General features: G+C 36.6%; 1 protein-coding gene across 1 annotated transcript; it reads right to left on the bottom strand.

Annotated features, from left to right (window-relative positions):
- Positions 1–65: 65 nt before the first annotated feature.
- LOC116733028 (E3 ubiquitin-protein ligase TRIM39) lies at positions 66–15,897 on the bottom strand. Its single transcript, XM_032583674.1, has 15 exons — positions 15,803–15,897; positions 11,314–11,466; positions 10,273–10,513; positions 8,834–9,081; positions 8,024–8,128; positions 6,433–6,528; positions 5,623–5,856; positions 5,401–5,548; positions 4,338–4,382; positions 4,175–4,201; positions 3,519–3,583; positions 3,311–3,421; positions 2,030–2,148; positions 1,164–1,260; positions 66–1,041 (listed from the first exon to the last, which is right to left on the bottom strand). The coding sequence occupies exons 2-15, from the start codon at positions 11,452–11,454 to the stop codon at positions 892–894; spliced, it is 1,827 nt and encodes a 608-aa protein (XP_032439565.1). The 5' UTR covers positions 11,455–11,466; positions 15,803–15,897; the 3' UTR covers positions 66–891.
- Positions 15,898–17,811: the final 1,914 nt, after the last annotated feature.

Genomic DNA, 17,811 nt, shown 5'->3' on the forward strand with positions numbered 1-17,811 from the left:
AAATAAGAGCATGAACATAAGCATTTAACTATTTCAAGAATACTTAACAGTCAAAAAACTAAAACTTCAACACAGATGTCAAATTTTATTTAACTGAACGTTTACAAAACAGCAAAGTAAATTAGTGCTTTAAAATTTATCTGGAAAAATTTACTCAAGGGAAAATGCACTAAACATTTCCAAAGTTAGCAAAAATTGATAAACAAAACAATTAGCCCTGCTATTAGCATATTAGTTTAAGTGTGCAAACTAATAAATTTTTTTATTAGTCATAGGTAATTTCAAGATGGCAGATATCCTCTTACTCTTGCTCACGGGAGAATAGCAGTTAGCTTTAGCATCTAATCTCTTGTCATTCTGTATGACTAGAGACTGAAGGTAAGTTGTTATCAGCTAATAACCTCTCAACAGAACCCCACTTAAAAAACATCTAAATTCTCCATTTAATGTAACAGAATGTGGCGTTTAAACAAAAATTACGATACTAAATATTATGAAAAATGTTCTTTACACAACAGTTTCAGCAGCAGCCATACTGTTTTTCCTCTGCTGTAAATATTTAAAGGTATATTACAAATAAAGTAAATTTGTGTTAAGTAAACAGAAGGGATAAAATATGGTACAAGAACTGAAAACCAAATGAAGTCAGAAATAATTGTCCTTTTCCACATTCTGAACCTCTCACGTGAGGCTAGCTTGTTTTTTGAAGAAACAACAACAAAGAAAAACAATAATTGTCATTCGGGTTCAGTCCTGGGATTCCAGGAAGTCAATCCGTTCTTCAGTATTAAATTATCACATTAGATTTCTAGTAATGTGGAAAAAGCTGTAAAAAAAAATGAACAAAACCCATTCTGAAGTATCTGAGGAACTTTAGAAACACGTTAGCTTTTACTCCATGTGTACAGGAGTGATGATCAGGGGCATTTCGTTTCTTCCTGATTTGTTGGTGCAGGGGCTGAAGAAGGGGAAGAGGTTTTCAGTGAAGATGTCATAGAAAGTGTAGATGTGGACTTTGGCATCGACGTTGTAAAAGGATACCTGTGGGAAAAAGAAAAGATAAAGGACAGTTATCTAACTTAGCAGTAAAGTAGCGTATCCAACCGTTAGTCGTTGGATTGATGAGTTTCTTAAAGTAAAAAAAGGTTTTGTATCGTTTTCACCTCTCCTTTCTCATAGTCCACAAATATTCCAATCTTATGAAGTCGAAGTTTCATCTCTACTTCTGTGCAAGGCTCAGAGCGAAAGGCGTATTTGTGTCTGAGGGCAAAGAAGAAAACAATTATATTTTCTTATGACTGCCTGCCTATAGAGCCATGATGGAAAGAGTGGACACACAGTCAGATTCAGGGTTTTAACGTGAAAAAGTTCCCGTTATAATACGAGTAAAAAGTCATAATAATGAGAATAAAGTCATAACATTACCAGAATAAAGTTGGAATAATATAGGAAAAATGCCTTAAGACAATAAAGTTGTAATGTGATGAGAATAAAGTCATAATATTATTAAAATAAAGTTGTAATATTAGTAAAATGAAGTAGTATTTTTAAGTCCTGCACAAAAAATTAAAAAATAAAAAATAAAATGAAAATGAGCACTATTGTGAAGTTATATTTTTGGTATCAGTTTTCCAAATAAAGAAGTAATTAATTTTTTAACACATTAGCATCAAATTATTATTATTAGTAGCAGAACTTTGAAACAATTGAGCAAATGATTGGGTCTATTTCAAAGAAATAATTATGTACTTGACAAGAACTTCATAACTCTATCAAAGCTTTCTATTTTTTTTAGTATTTTTACAATTTTCTTCTGCTAATATGACTTTATTCTCGTAATTTAAAAAAAAAGAATTATCGGAAACTTCTTTATTGTTGCAATATTTATTGACATTAGTGATATTCACCAAAGTGAACCTACGCACTCCAGTTTGGTTCTTTCATTAGATTAAAAGTACCTTTTGAAAATATAAACCTTTAAGCATGTATTTTATCTATTTCTTAGAAGATCTTATCGAATTAAACTCACTTGTCTCTTAAGCTGAGGAACCAGAAGCCGTTGTGTGGGGTGTAATCGATCTTCCCCTTCCTGTTGACGGACTGTCTGACCACGCCCAGATCCCAGTCCGTTTTCCCGTTCACCTCCACCTGTTCACAGGAAGCACAACATGTTGCGTCATCAAACAGAGCAAATCCTGAAAGACTGCAGCTTGGAACAAAACCATCCAGCCAGTAATGTTGACAGTTTACATCTATTTCTAGTCACAAATGTTGTACTGTTACAAATACAGATGGACAATAAATCAGTAACAATATATAAGATGACAGACACATGATCAATATCAATGGATAATACACTCTGAGCCAGAACCGCACAGCATTCTGGGAGATAGGTAGAGGAAAGGCTTTAGCTGCTCAATCTCTTATGGTTGGTAACTCTCATTCTTTGGTTACCTAGCAACTCACTCATTCTTTGGTTACCTAGCAACGACCTGTTGAGTAACTGCCACAGCAGCAGGTTAAGGTTTTGCCTCATAACTGCCTAAAAGTAAAAATCAGCATAGAATAAAATCTGGATAAAACAAGAAAGGTAACGTCCCCCAGTTTGGCAGTATTTCAGATATTTTAAAGAAAAAAATGAATCAATAATTATTGATATTGACTGAAATGAAACGCTTATACTTGACAGTTTCTTTCAAGAAAGTTAAAGATTAAATTTACAAAATGTGAGGTGCTACTTTCTCAACGCTTGTAGGTTGGTTCTTACTCAGAACATACTTTTTTTTTTTTTTTTTACCCCTCCAGGGGGTCTTTTGTGGGCTCTAGGTCCCTTTTTACGAAAGTAGGCTGACAGGAATGGGGAAGGAGAGGAGGGAAGACATGCGGCAAATGTCGTCGGGTCCGGGAGTCGAACCCGCGATGGTCGCGTCAAGGACTCAAGGCCTCCAAATACGGGTCGCTCTAACCACTACGCCACCACGGCACGCCCCAGAACATACTTTTTAACATTTTTATTTTAGCTTATACAGTCAGTAAGATGGTTTTCTCATTTAGTTTCTAGAGAGTAACCACTAAGAGTCAGTAAGCTGTAAGAACCTTTAAACTGTCAGAGTAACAGTGTAAATTCAATGAAAGTAACATAAATCATGATGCTTGTAGAAAATGTTATGGGAAGTATCCTGTAAGTTCCTGGAAGTGATCTTTATTTTTCAGATAAGTTCTGAAAAGCAGCATGTAACTTTTTAGAGAGTACAAGGTTCTCAATTTCATTAAAAATGGTGATTTTTGTTTTGTTGTAACAGCCTATTACCTCCCAGTAATGTTTCCCATGGGAGATTGCTTCTCTTCCCAGGACACAGACCACTTTGTCGAACCTCTCTGGAGTTTCTGGAACGTGGTGGTATCGGTCCCCACACCAAACCTGCATAAAAAAAGGATTATTAGACATATTTTCTAAAATATAAAAATAAAACATGAGTTAGTTATTAAATGTTGAAATCACTGATCAGCAAGCTCACACTTTTCAAATCTCCTGACAGGATCAATCTGGGATGGGCCGTGCTGGAATCCAGGGTGACGTTCACTGTGTTGAAAAAAACATGAAATGAAAATTAATTACTAACAATCTTGGCCTAAACTCACTTAATCATGCTAATTTATGCCATTGTTATGCTAGTTAATATAAAAAGTTATTGAAATTTCTTTGGTAAAGTTTGCATTTCAATTTTGGCTCTTAGGAAGGAATGCATTTAATTGTACGATTTTATGATTCTACTTGATTCTAAGACTAGCTTCTGCTTGGTCGTAACAATTTTCATTAAAAATTTGAATGAATCAATTTTACATTTGTTTTCCAGCTGACTAACTGGTAGCAAACTGCTATTTCTCAGGTTAAGCTATACTAACTTTTTGTTTATTCAAGAAATTATATGAAAACTTAGCCCAATATAAAATCTGGAATGGGAAGAAAATAAGGTAGGGAAAAAATTTTTAGAAACATGTTTTTGGAGATATATTTTTAACGTGCCAGCACAGCCTGGGCAACATTTAGCTGAAGCTATACGTACCTGCATAAAGAAAGAGATTTTGCTTTTATTCCAGTTATTTGCTTTTATTTAAGTAAAATATATAGCAAACAATGAAATGTAGATGTTATGAATTAAATTTTACATACGTGCAAATTCCTTCATCTTCTTTTCTCCTGCAGGAGAAACAAACAAACATTCACACGTTACAAATCACCATAAATTGTAAAGGTTCTTGTGAGGAAAACATTATTTATCTGATTAAATGAAGTGTTGCAACCCTGTTTATTTAAACCAAGAGTAAGAACTCACTGGGTTTTGTCTGTCCACTGGCTTCCAATACTGGAGAAGGAAAACCTGAATAAAAACAACAAAGTGCTTCAGGAGCTGGAAACAATAAACTCTAAAAACAGATGTGTTGAAAAATAACTCAAAAAATGTGTCACCACCTTTAATGCACATTTTGTGTTTATTTTAACACACAATGTGTTAAAATTTGGACAACATTATAATACACTGAATGTGTTGAATATTTCAACACATTTTTGTGTTAATCTGTGTTTGTCAGGCAGAATTTATTCCCTGCTGACAGCAGATTGTGTAATTCCTCTCAATGATAGTTTCCAGCATTTTTTTCTTCTAAAATGGTTTTCAAATTTTTTTGTTTAGTATTTGTAACAATTTTTACTTCATCTAAAAATGCAATTATTATTACTGTATTGTGGCAGAATTTAATGACTTTATAAATGATACAATGCAGTACAAAAATATGTTTGTACTGCATTGTATATTATACAGAGTGTCTTATCATTTCACTAACAAATTAGTTTTGTTATTTCTCTGGTCTTTTGTCTCTAAGCCTGGTACGAGATTAGCATTGCTCTGCTTCATGAAGAAGTCATCATCTCCAGCTATGAGAACAAATTTTACACATGTTTGTCAAAATGACACATTTTAACACATGTTTGTGTTGATTTCAATGACACAATAGTTGTGTCAATAACGACACACGTGTTGTCCCTGAGCAGATTCGGCATGTGTTAAAATTTAACACGTCATGTGTTGTTTTTAACACATCTGTTTTATGAGTGAAGCTGAAGTTTAATTCATTAAAATTATTTTACAACAGTTTCACAATTTAATCATATTTGTAAACCTGCTCTTTGTTACCATGAAAGAAGTTAATCTCTTTTGGATCTAAAAGGGTTGTGCTCATATTTTTGTGTACTGTTGTACAAAAATGTGTGTCTTTTGCATTCCTTGTTCTTGTGCATGATTTTATAGAACTATCATGTTTGAAATAAATAAAATAAAAAATAAATACAGTTGTAAAACTAACAAATGTCTGGGCTCTTCATGTTTTGCGTTTACTAACCATTTTCTAGAATATTCTTTAGATCTCGCTGGAACTTTTCCACCGTAGCTGCCAAAGGTCTGTAGATGGCTGCCGTTCCCAGGTCGGTATTCAGCGACACTCCGGACCAGTCTTTGGTGACTGGAGGTGTGGACAGGCTGGGAAAAGTCTGAGGAACATTTACAAATTAATAAAGAAACATCCAGAGTTTTCTAATTAAACCAACCTTAAGTTCTGACTAACCTTGACGCAGTGAATGTGATCCTCTGACATGGCGAGTTCAGTGAGAGCAGCTTCTCTGCTCTCGAGTTCTTCTATCTCCCTCTCCAGCTGATGGATCATGGCGTTGGCCTGATTCTCCGCTGACCTGCGGCTGTTATCCATCACCTCGATCAGCTCCGCCTGGGACCGCTCGATGGCGGAGGCCAGCGCCGAGAAGAGGCACACAGTGCCCGACGTCTCCCGCTCCACCGCCATCTGAGGGTTGAAAGGGATTTAGAAAAAGAGTTAGAAACTGAAGGTTATGGTAAAACTTGGTTGGCAATTAACACTGGAACTAGGGTTTAATTTGACTTTAAAATAGCAGAATTATATATTTAAAATTTACAAACAGACTTTAGTAAGACTTTTTTTTTTTTAAAAAAAGGACAATTCCAAAGAAAGAGAATTAGTAAGAATTAATACTACTAAATTAAATGTATCGCTATTATAGATACAGATCACAAGTGTGTCAAAATATGTCCTGAACAGGTAAGAAGAAAAAAATAAAAATTATAATTGTTTAAACTAGTTCATAAAATTTAACAGCATATCAAAAAGAAAGGCAAAATTTGAGAAACTGTACAAAAGATAAATGTAGTTGGTAATTTTGGTGTTTTTGTGAGGGGAGAAGTTTAAAAGGTATAAAAATATTTTTTAAAAACATATGAGAACATGTTTTATTATAAGAGGTAATATAACTTTTTGTATAATTTAAAAAAAGCTAAAATTGTTTAAGAAGATGTAATTTTAACCTTAAATTGTGCAGGTTGTGTTTGTGTAAGCTTGTTTTACCTCCAGTTCTGTCACAGACTCCCTGATCTCCTCGATCTTCCTCCTCCTGTCGCTGATCATGTCCTGGATGTCCTGCTCAGAGTCTCTCAGCAGCATCTGCAAACACATCCAGACAGGAATTACACTCACTAGAGCCTCTACTGTCATTATGGCACTGATTTCTCCTATATTAGTTATTTTTAAAGTTAATTTCTGGGATTACAGACTTTGCATCTCATCCTACTACCTGAGGTTTTTCATTATTAATAAAAGTGTATAATAGTGATGTGTTTGATGAACTACATTCCTAAATGCTCCCACTTGCTCAGATTACAACAAGTATAATATTAGCTATCAAAACTACACAGATGACACACAGCTCTACATTATGATGCCTCCAGGTGACTGAACTAATCACCGATTTATTAGTTATTATCTTTGGACCAAAGGAGGAACGATCTTGAGTCAATGAACAGCTTCAGTTATTTCAGCTGGAAACTAGAGATGAACTCTGACATGAACCTTCACAGCCACATAAAGACGGTTACAAAGTCGGCCTTCTATCACCTGAAGAACATTTATAAATCACTGAACGGCTCAGCACCACAATACATTAAAGATCTGCTGTTGTCATAACAACCTTCCTTTCAGATAAATTTCCAGAAAACTGTAAAACAGCTGAAACACTGAAAGAAACATGGCTGCTAGCTTGAATTTACAACCATAAAACTTTCAGAAAAACTGGTGCCTACCAAAAGTAGGCACAAAAGAGCCAATGGAGTGAGTAAAGGTGATTTAAAAGTTTATAAAGTCACTTTGAGGTTTGAGTTTTTAGAATCTTATTTTGGATTCAGCCTTCAGGAACAATTACTTTTCATTTACACCGAGAGCTAGTGACTATAAGACATGGACTTATTATAACCTCTAAACAGAACTGTCCCTTTAACACTTCTGTCTTGTGATTTACTGTATAATCCAATCATCTGTTTTATGGTTTAAGAACTTGTGCTTTAATGGGGAAAAAGATTTAAGCTTCCATGATGTCATGAAGCTGATTTAAAGCCTAAATTACTGCAAAAATACAAAATTTTTATCTATTTTCTAGTGCAAATATATTAGCACATTTGAAATAAAACAAAACTAACTGACGTGTAACTTTTCAGCAAAATATAGGAACTGTTTTAAGTCAGTTATTCCTTAATATTGATATAAAAATACTAGTTCTGCTCATATTGTTTCACTAATATGGGAAAATGTCTTGTTGTAAGTGAACTAATCTGCAAATGGAACTAGAACTTTTTCATCAAAATTAAGGAATTGTCCACTAAAACAAGCTCTTATATTTTACCGAAAAATTACTTCTAAGTTAGTTTTGTCTTATTTCAAATGGTGTAATTTTGTGTTTTTGCAGTGCACAAGGGTGTCGTGTCCTTCACCCTGGTATGATCAGCAGTGAAAAGATAAGTTTTAAAATGGAAATTTCTAACCTCAGACTTTGCATAAGCAAATTGCTGGTGTCTGTCGTCACTTGCACTTTCTTGAGCAACCGCTGTTCATCTTTTCCAGTCATTTTAAGTCAGTCCCAACAACAGCAGAAGCAGTTATTTCTTACCTTAGTTTCCATCCACTCGGCCTCAACAGTGACGGTGTCATGATCATTGTGGTCTTCGATCTCACATTCAGGACAGATGCACATTTGGTCGGATTTACAGTAAAGCTGAAAGCAGAAAGAGGAAGGGTTACAGTGCTGCTAAAATGTATTCACTGCATTACAGACTTCTTCAGTTTTTTTCTTTTGTCGTTTTTCATTCATAATTTCATAATTATTATTATTTTCAGTCATTATTTGAGTCTGTTCAGATATAAATCAGATTTCTCTTAGTACCATATATGGAAGTGGAACAAATCAGATTTCTTTGGGGGGGTGAAGGGGTGAAAAGATCAGAATTGGGTCGTTGGATATGTGTCACGTTTCTCTGGAACTAGAAAACCTGGAAATGGTTTCTAAAAAGTTATTTCTAAGGCTTTGGAACCCTAGTGAACTGCAAACAGAAAAAACATGGAATAGTCTGTAAGGAAAATGATGCATGACACACCAGCAAGTCCAGCTTCTTACCGGTTAAAAATAAAAAAAACACAAAGTGGCCTAGTCAAATTCTAGAATTAGATGCTCTGAAGAGACTCCCTGTGTTAAAACCCCCTGGATGTGGCTGAATTAAAACGCTTCTAAAAAATGGGATATTTAAACGTGTTTGATGATTTTAAACATTTAAATGCAACAATAAGCAAAAACAGAAGATGTCTGTAAGGAAACAACTAGTATTTAAAACACAGTACATGTTTGTTCTGTAGTTTCTATATTAATATATAAAATAATACGGAGAATATGTGAATGAAATACAAAGTTAACTGATTCTTTTACCAATATTCCTCTGTTATGGACTTCGCAGAGAGGGACATTATTGCTACTGGCCGCTCCACTCAGAGTGAACCTTCTGCGACCTTTGGCGTGGGACATCATATGAGGGAAATGAGGATGCAGATGGTTAAGATTATGATCGGGGCTGTGCTCCAGACTGGAAGACCCGCAGCGGTTCGGTACCGATAAAGCCATTGTGCTTGTGCCATTCTGGTGCAAAGTTGACGTGGACAGAGATGGGAAAGAAAGCGCTGCCAAAAGAAACCCCAGAAAAACTTTGTTAGGTCCTTTTTAATAGGTAATATATTTTTATTATTTAAGAAAACAGAATCTGACAATCAACATTTCATTTCTTGGACGGCATTTCAACATTCCTACATTGCTCCATTATCGCTCCATCATTCCCTGACGGGACAGTCATTAATCTCCTGCATAATGTGAAATGACCTGAACTTGGCAGCCCTCACAGGTGCGTTTGTTACGAAACCAACCAGAACAACAAGGTTATTGTATAAAGGAGAAATCTTCATGTTGCTGTTCTCTTGTTTCTCCTCATATTTCTGACCCTAAACATTTTTTCACCCCATGATTTTTTATTTGATGTGATCATTATCTCCTTTCAGTGTTTTTATTTTATTCATTCCAAAGGAAAAATAAATGTTGTAACTAATATCATCTTGGAGTCAAACGACATGTATTACAGTATTTGAGCTTTTGAGATTGTAGGCAGTTGCTCCCAGTTGTTAGAGAGGGGAAAAAAGGCTTGTGGCCATGGTTACGCACCATGGCAACTGTCTAAATGTAACAAAATAAGAGGAAAAATTCTTGCACCTGCACAGCGTCGAAACCATGGGAAAAATTGACCTAAAAAAACCAAGGCCTCAACCAAAAAAAAGATGAGCAAAAGTTAATAAGAACAAATCATAACTGACGTAACAGAGCTACAACATGCTGCCACCATGAGGGTCGCATTTCTAGTAAATACATAACAAATCAGCTTCTCAATCACTTGCCATGTTTCTGTCAAACTTTTCAATGCGTTTTTTGAAATATTGCATAAGAAAAGATTGATTTAGATGTTAAGATTCAAAATAATTTTATCAGTTTCGCAACAAAGGTTTTACACTTTCTTAGTTTTTTTTCTGAAACGTAATTAATGTGCTGAAAGGAAATGGAAATGCATTTGCCAAATAAGTTCTGACGTAGCAAATGCTCCCATCCACTGTTTTATCTGTGCCTTACCAGAGGCATGAAACTTTGAAAAATGTATTAGTCCAAACCTCCAGGTCAGAGGGGGGAACCCTCTCCATTTTTATAAGTTGTGTGGTCTATGCTAGTTTGCAACCTCTTCAACTTGTTTATTATAGCCGTGCGTATCATCAACATGTGATTACGTTTTGCATAGCCTGGTTGATTCGGTCCAAACCCTTTCGATTACTTACCCTGGGATTGAGCTGTGCCGGTCAGAGCTACCATGTTCTTGGGCAGAGGTTTTGGCAGCTTCATTTTTAGTTCTGCCATAAAGTTGTGATTTTTGTGTCCCATCTTTTTTCCCTTCTTGTCCTTCACTGATCCTCCACCTTTCACAGATTTGAACTGATCAGTTATCTCTCGCAGAGTCCTGTTGATCTGGAGGTCTGGTCGATTCTGGAAGGTTTTCTTACATAAAGGACACTGGCAAACCTGGAAGAGGATGATGGAATAGGTGAAAGGATGTCCAGGAGAAAGAGATCATATCGGAAACGGCAGTAGACAAATGAAAAGGTAATGAAGATGGAAGAATGATCAAACAGTTGAAATATAGCCCTTGTGACTGTTGTACCTCCAGTCACGAAGGACTGACAACAAGAAGCTGTTTGATTCAACAAAGGAACTGCCTCGGTCTACTTTGGTTCCAGCTACAAGAAGAGGAGTTTCAGGAGTGAAACTCTGTTATGTCATGGGGAACTTATGACCCTAAGACTAGGACAACCTCTTTCTCTCCGTTGTCAGTGTCTGCAACATTGGGGTGGACAAAGTGTGTGACCCTTCTTCTCTCACTGGCAGAGAGAAAGCCTGCTCCTTGCTCAGGAGCGCTGGATCCAAACATCTTTACAGTTAAACCTTAAAGTTAAACCTTGACCCTTGTTTCATTCAGAATTCTGCAGAAGGAATGTTGTAATTACAGGTTCCCACGGATGGCCGTCCACAAAAGGACTTATGCTCCTAAGACTTATAATTCTAAGAAGTTTGAACTTTGGTTTTCATCTATTTTTCTGTTTTGATCCTAACATTAAAATGAGTTTCTTTTAAGTGCTGACCAACATTTAATTTTTTTTTCTGGTTTTAAGTGGTTTGATAACTGGTCCTTTTAGTGCTTTATTTAAGTCAGTACGACACACTAGAAAGAAAAATGCTACATAGCTCTATCTTTGACAAGAAAATTTAAAGAACAAAAATGAAGAAATAAAAGTCGATTGAAGGAAGCTTCAACAGTCACTCACCTGAGATCCTTCCCAGTATCTGGTGATGCAGGCCATGCAGAAACTGTGGCCACATGGTGTGGATGAAGGATTGGTGAACACATCCAGGCATATAGAGCATGTGACCTGGTCTTCAGTCAAAAAACTGCCGTATAAAGACATCCTGAAACAAAACTAAAGGACAGGCATGAGTTAGACAGTTTCTCCCCAGAAAGCAGAAGGTCAGTTGTTGTGACCTTAGGACACTCCAACCACCTTGTCTGCTGGTGGTGGTCAGAAAGTCGAACTTCCAAAACCCAGCAGTGGCTATAATGTAGCTTGCCACCAACACCATGTGAATGTTTGAATGAATGACTAAATGTATTGTGAACCACATTGGAGTTTTGAAGTCAACATGAAACAATTCTGCAAGAAACATCTTAATATTAACCCTACAGTCTTGAATGACCTTTCCCCTACATTGACACACATGCATGAAACAGGCCATTGTAGCTGCCATTCAACTATGAAAATTCCTAATCCCTAAAAATCTGATTAGGGAAAATTAAGGGTTAGTAAAAAAACATCTAAATATAGTAAAGCATGGCATACTGGAGTTTTGTACCAAACATTTATCTCAGATCAGATTAGGATGTTCAAAAAACCTTCAGGAATGAAGTGAGGCTAGATTCTCTCCTTCATTTTCACTTACATTAGGTTCAAATACATATACAGGTACCAGATATATAAGGTATGAATACTGCAACCTGCCAATATTTTTTATTATATACAATATCACAGGGTTTTTTAATATGTAAGCTAGATTCAACTGCTTTTCAGATTTGGTGTTTTGGGGTAAAACGTATAACTGCTATATGGAGAAAGAAAGGGAGGAAGCACACATAGGGTCTTGAACATAACTGAAGGGCAAAACAATATAAAACAAATTCTTACTAAATATTTTTCATATCCTGAATTGAAGCAATTCTGTAAGAAAAATCTTGGTGTTAACCCTAAAGTCTTGTTTGACCTTTCCCCTACATACTCATTGACAGAGATCTCTTGACAGTTACTGGTTAATGAGTCCAGGTTTCCATTTTGGACAGACGATGTTCCTTCCTTACTAAAGATCTCATATTTAAATGGCAAATCTTTACTGACTTTCAAAAGCAACCCTCCTTCCAGTGTTCGATATTTGATTATGTCCAATAAAACTTCTCTTTACTTGTAAAGTATGTTCTTTCTTTGCTAAAGAAGGTGATAAACAAGCAGTATTAATGTGAAAAGAATACATACATTTCTATTTATTTGAGGTAATCCAGTGTATCACCAGTAGAGATTAAGAAATTGGTTAAAAGCTTGTCAAGCTCAATGAGCTACCCGAAAACATAAGAAGGACAGTCCTTATGGTGCTTCGCTGTACCTCAGACCTTATTAATAACATCAGTAATAATAAAGATAGCACCCTTCCACGTTGTGTACAGTTTAGGAAACAATTGGACAAGCTCATCAGATTTGGCAGAGTCTCTATCAGAAGAAATCTGACTTCCTGTCTCCGCTCAGACCATAAAGGACGGTACAAAACGTTAACTTCAATGGAGGACATCAAAAAAAGAGAGGACATGTTCTTTGGCCATTCTTAAACTTTGAGATCTGAGGATCTGATGGAAGTACATTCTTTGAGAGACAGATACATTTGTTTGGCTCTGATAGTGTTCAGGAGATTGAGTGTTAACCCGGCCTCAAATACCACAGCTGATAAAGGTAGTTCAAACAGGGGAAGACCTGAATGAACTGCTTCACCTGACTGAAGGGACACAAAGGTATTTTCAAGGCAAGAAGACAGATCAGGCATAACATTATGACCACCAGCCTTCTCAAGACATGGACTCCACTCCAATACCATCCTACTGAAGGTGTAGGACGGTATTTGGCTCAAAAGGTTTTGCAGCAAATCCTTCAATTCTAGTAAATAGAGAAGTAGAGCCTCCATGGATCGGACTTGACATGTTTCACTGGATTAAAATCTGTTTTATTTGGAGGCAACATCACTTTAGAGTCAGCATTTATCCCCTTAAGTCATTGGTGAACAAATTTTGCTGTGAAAGCTAGTCTTGGTGGAGTGTACATTCTCCACAACAATGATTAGCAAGGTGGTACATGTGAAGGTAGAGTCTAACTGAATGGCAAGACCCAAATGTTTTTTTTTTGTGGGCTCTAGCATCCCTTATGTGACAGTGGGCTGACAGGAAACAGGGAAGGAGAGGGGGGAAGACATGCGGCAACTGTCGTCGGGTCTGGGAGTCGAACCCGCGACGGCCGCGTCGAGGACTCAAGGCCTCCAAATATGGGTCGCGCTACGCCCTACGCCACCACGGCACGCCCAAGACCCAAATGTTTACCCAAATCATTACACTTCCTCCACCAGCTTGGCTTCTTTATATTGTCCAATCTGACATTAAGTGTTGGGAAAATGTGCTTCCAATGTAAGTGACACCACCCCCATGATGTAAGAGAGACTAATTTCTGTACCCATTGTTGGTGGACAGTCTTGGCGGAGTATATATTTTCTGCAACAATGGTTGCAGTCTGCAAACACGCCCAAACCCCTGCAGTTTTGATGTTGCACTGCTGTTTTTAAATACTTCTCAGTTTGGACTTGGTTACATTTTAGAAAGTAGTTTTATTTTATAAAAAAAAATTACTCCTAAAGGATTTCAGTTCTTTTGATAGAGAAACATTAGTGTGACACAAATATGGATTTTAATTAAAGTAGAATATTTTTGCAGATATAAAAACAGAGGATAGACAATATAAGGAATTTTAAAATAAGCTGCCTGGTTAAGTATAAATGTAGTTACTATGTTTAATGCAAATCTCCTTAACTGAAAAATTTAGTTTTTCAGTTCAGCACAACTTTAAAAAATTAGTTGATTTGTTCAAAGTAATTCAATGATGTTTATTCAGGTAAGTATATAAAGTTTATTAAATTGTCATGTTAAACAAATAATAATTATTTAAGTTTGACAAACTTAATTTGACTACATTTAACAAATTAACTATCCATCCACCCATCCATCCATCCATCCATCCATTCATCCATCCATCCATCCATTTTCTTCCGCTTATCCGGGGTCGGGTCGCGGGGGTAGCAGCTTCAGAAGGGAGGCCCAGACTTCCCTCTCCCCGGCCACTTCTTCCAGCTCCTCGGGGGAATCCCGAGGCGTTCCCAGGCCAGCCGAGAGACATAGTCCCTCCAGCGTGTCCTGGGTCTTCCCCGGGGCCTCCTCCCGGTGGGACGTGCCCGGAACGCCTCACCAGGGAGGCGTCCAGGAGGCATCCTGACCAGATGCCCGAGCCACCTCAACTGGCTCCTCTCGATGTGAAGGAGCAGCGGCTCTACTCTGAGTCTCTCCCAGATGACTGAGCTTCTCACCCTATCTCTAAGGGAGAGCCCAGACACCCTACGGAGAAAACCCATTTCGGCCGCTTGTATCCGCAATCTCATTCTTTCGGTCATGACCCAAAGCTCATGACCATAGATGAGGGTGGGAACGTAGATCGACCGGTAAATCGAGAGCTTCGCTTTTTGGCTCAGCTCTCTCTTCACCATGACGGACCGGTAGAGAGCCCTCTTGATGGCAGACACTGCACCAATCCGCCTGTCGACCTCCCACTCCCTTCTTCCCTCATTCGTGAACAAGATCCCAAGATACTTGAACTCCTCCACTTGGGGCAGGAACCCCCCCACCCGCCAACCCGGAGAAGGCACTCTACCCTTAACTATCTACAAATTAACTATTTTTAAAAATTTGGAACGCCATTCTCTTTTTTTCAGTGTGTTTAAAAAACCACAAATGAACCAAATTCAAAAATAACAAACCACAAGTTTTTCCAAGTTTTCTCTAAATCAAATATTAACTTTCAATTTCGGTCATAGTGCAGCTAAAACTACTTTGAAAAAGGTCAGAAAAAAAGCATGTTTCAAAATAAAACTCAATAAATATCACAAATTTCCCTAAACAGAGTCATGTAGTCACATCAGAGAAGATTAACCTTTCATTAACCATAATACAGACAAACAGAGATAAACACAAACTGGGCGTACAGATAATTAACTTTTTACACTGTAAAAACACAAAATCTTACTAAGGTATTTTGGTCTAGTTTCTAATGCAAATATTTTAGCACACTTAAAATAAAACTAACTTACAAGTAACTTTTCAGGCTTGTTTTAAGTCAATAATTCCATAATATTGATGAAAAAGTTCTAGTTCATTTGACATAAAGACATTTTTTCCATGTTATAGGTAAAAATAATCTGCCAGCGGAGCAAGTACTTTTTCATCAATATTAAGAAATTATTGACTCTAAGCTCCTAAATTTTGTTGAGAATTTACTTATATGTTAGTTTTGTATTAAAAATACAAAACTTTTTCTTTTAAAAATACATGTGTAATTCCCACTAAATAACACAATGTGACACATTGCACACATTAATTTGACCTACTTCAGAATAACAAGCAAATACCTTAAGCTGTAAGTTCAAACCCTCCAGAGATGCTTGAGGCCAGTACCTTCTGCGCTCAGCAGTTTAGCATGTCCCGGATTTAAACCTGCTAAAATCTTGATTGTGGGTGTACCTGATTGATGGCTGTGATGTTTTGTCCCAAAGTCCCTCCCACTCACCTGTCTCTCCCTTTACTAGGTAAAAGTGGCAGGACTGGTTAAGTTAAAAGGAACACACTCACATTCAGATATGCTGCAGAGTAGGTCAAAAGTCAACAGATCCAATCCTGCAGTTGTGTTTGATGAGATGTTCAGCTGCATTTCTTATGGGTAAAGTATTTCCTGGAACCGAGGATAAACAAAGACTTAGCAAACATCATAACATCCGCACTACGATAGATAGATGGAGTCGCTCATTAAGATGGAGATTAGCTAGAAGAACAGCACCTAAGAATATCAAGAGAGTGATCTTTATCTAGGCACTAGAGCCGGAAGATTGAAACTTTATTTATTTATCTGTATACTTATACATGTATTTACTTATAGGCAAGTGTACTTTTTATTCCTTTATTTGAATGGGGTTTTTCCTTATTACCAATGCTGTTATTTTTTTGTTTTCCCATTTTAGTTCAATCTTGGTTTGTTTTATGTTATACCCAGAGGGTTTGTTGTGAGTGTTTGAATGTATGTTTTATATATGCAAAAACTGAATATATATTTTGTTAAAAAAAAAGATGAAGATTAACATTTTGTCACTCTTGAACACAAGCTCTGCCATTATTTTTAACCTGGGCGCTTATGTGGGCAGTAGCTCAGGGCCCCCATTACCATCGTTACCATCGTTAGTTGTTGTTATCAGTTCATACCTAATTATGTATGAAACTACCTATTAATGTACTGTCATTTGCATTAGCAAAATATTTTCTCTCTAGGGGATAGAACAGCCCTGGGGTCCACATCCTTGTAAAACTGGTCCTGTTTCTAACCCTAAGAAATTATAGGCTGTTACAGGTATAATCTGAAAACACAGCAGACTAAGTAATGATTAAAATAAAACTACTAAAAAATAGAAGTCAATTTAGTCCAGAAATTAAGTTATAAACATGGAATAACCCAGAGACTAAATACTGGCCACAATTACAAAAATGTATTAAATTCTTGGTGATAAATCTTTTTTTTTTTTTTGCCCTTGACAACATCAAGACGCCTCTTGAATGAAGTACAAGTTTTGGCGACGTGTGATTGTGACCCATTCTTTCATGCTAACTGTCTTCAAATGTTGAAGGTTCCGGGTAAACAATTCAGATAACTATTCTAGCAGTTTGATTTCTCTGAAAGCAATTAAGAGTTCCTTTTACTCGTCTTACTTAGAAACTCACACCTGCTTCATTCTTAGATTCTTATCAAGAATGTTCTGGTGGTTTTTCCGTTTATCCTCTCTTCGTTTCTGTGAAGCTTACCAGTACCTTGTGATGTGGGAAAGCTCACTCTTTGATGTTCCGATCTGCGATCTGACCATAATATAGTTTCACAGTATTTCTTTGGATTGTCCAAATTGTATTTATTTTATTTTTAATTTTTTGTTTTGTTTGAGAAGTATAATATTTCGCAGTGAGAGTGCATTAACGCCATCTTATATTGTTTTCATAGGAAAAACTTTAAAAGGAATGCAACAATATACTTTATTTACAAAATATTTATTTCATATGTAAAAATAACACAATAAAAAAATTGCAGGCTGTTTAGTTTTCTTAATAAATTTAAATAAAATATTTTCACACGGACGTAGCCGTGTTGTTTACGGTGCAATGCATCCTGGGTAGATGATGTATGCTAGGTGCATCAGCGCTAGTTCCGTCCACGTAGAACAGAACCGTAATTTTTGCGCAGTAAGTAACATTCAGCTTCTTCAATTTGAACCAGAGCGAATAGAGAAATATCAAGAAGAAATAAAAATGAGGTGGACTGAACTAATGAAGAAAAAAGTCGGCCGGAAATGCAACTGTTTGAGCGGCTGCTGCTTGGAAATGC

This window comes from Xiphophorus hellerii, chromosome 14 (genome assembly GCF_003331165.1).
Source record: "Xiphophorus hellerii strain 12219 chromosome 14, Xiphophorus_hellerii-4.1, whole genome shotgun sequence".
Classification (NCBI taxonomy): Eukaryota; Metazoa; Chordata; class Actinopteri; order Cyprinodontiformes; family Poeciliidae; genus Xiphophorus; species Xiphophorus hellerii.

What these genes read in the sequence shown, in the direction of transcription:
- LOC116733028 (XM_032583674.1), bottom strand. Translation starts at nt 11,454, where the DNA reads ATGTCTTTATACGGCAGTTTTTTGACTGAAGACCAGGTCACATGCTCT. An exon ending in GATACTGGGAAGGATCTCAG is followed by an intron (nt 10,514 to 11,313) that starts GTGAGTGACTGT and finishes ATCCTCTTCCAG; the next exon opens with GTTTGCCAGTGTCCTTTATG. An exon ending in CCGAGTGGATGGAAACTAAG is followed by an intron (nt 6,529 to 8,023) that starts GTAAGAAATAAC and finishes ATGTGTTTGCAG; the next exon opens with ATGCTGCTGAGAGACTCTGA.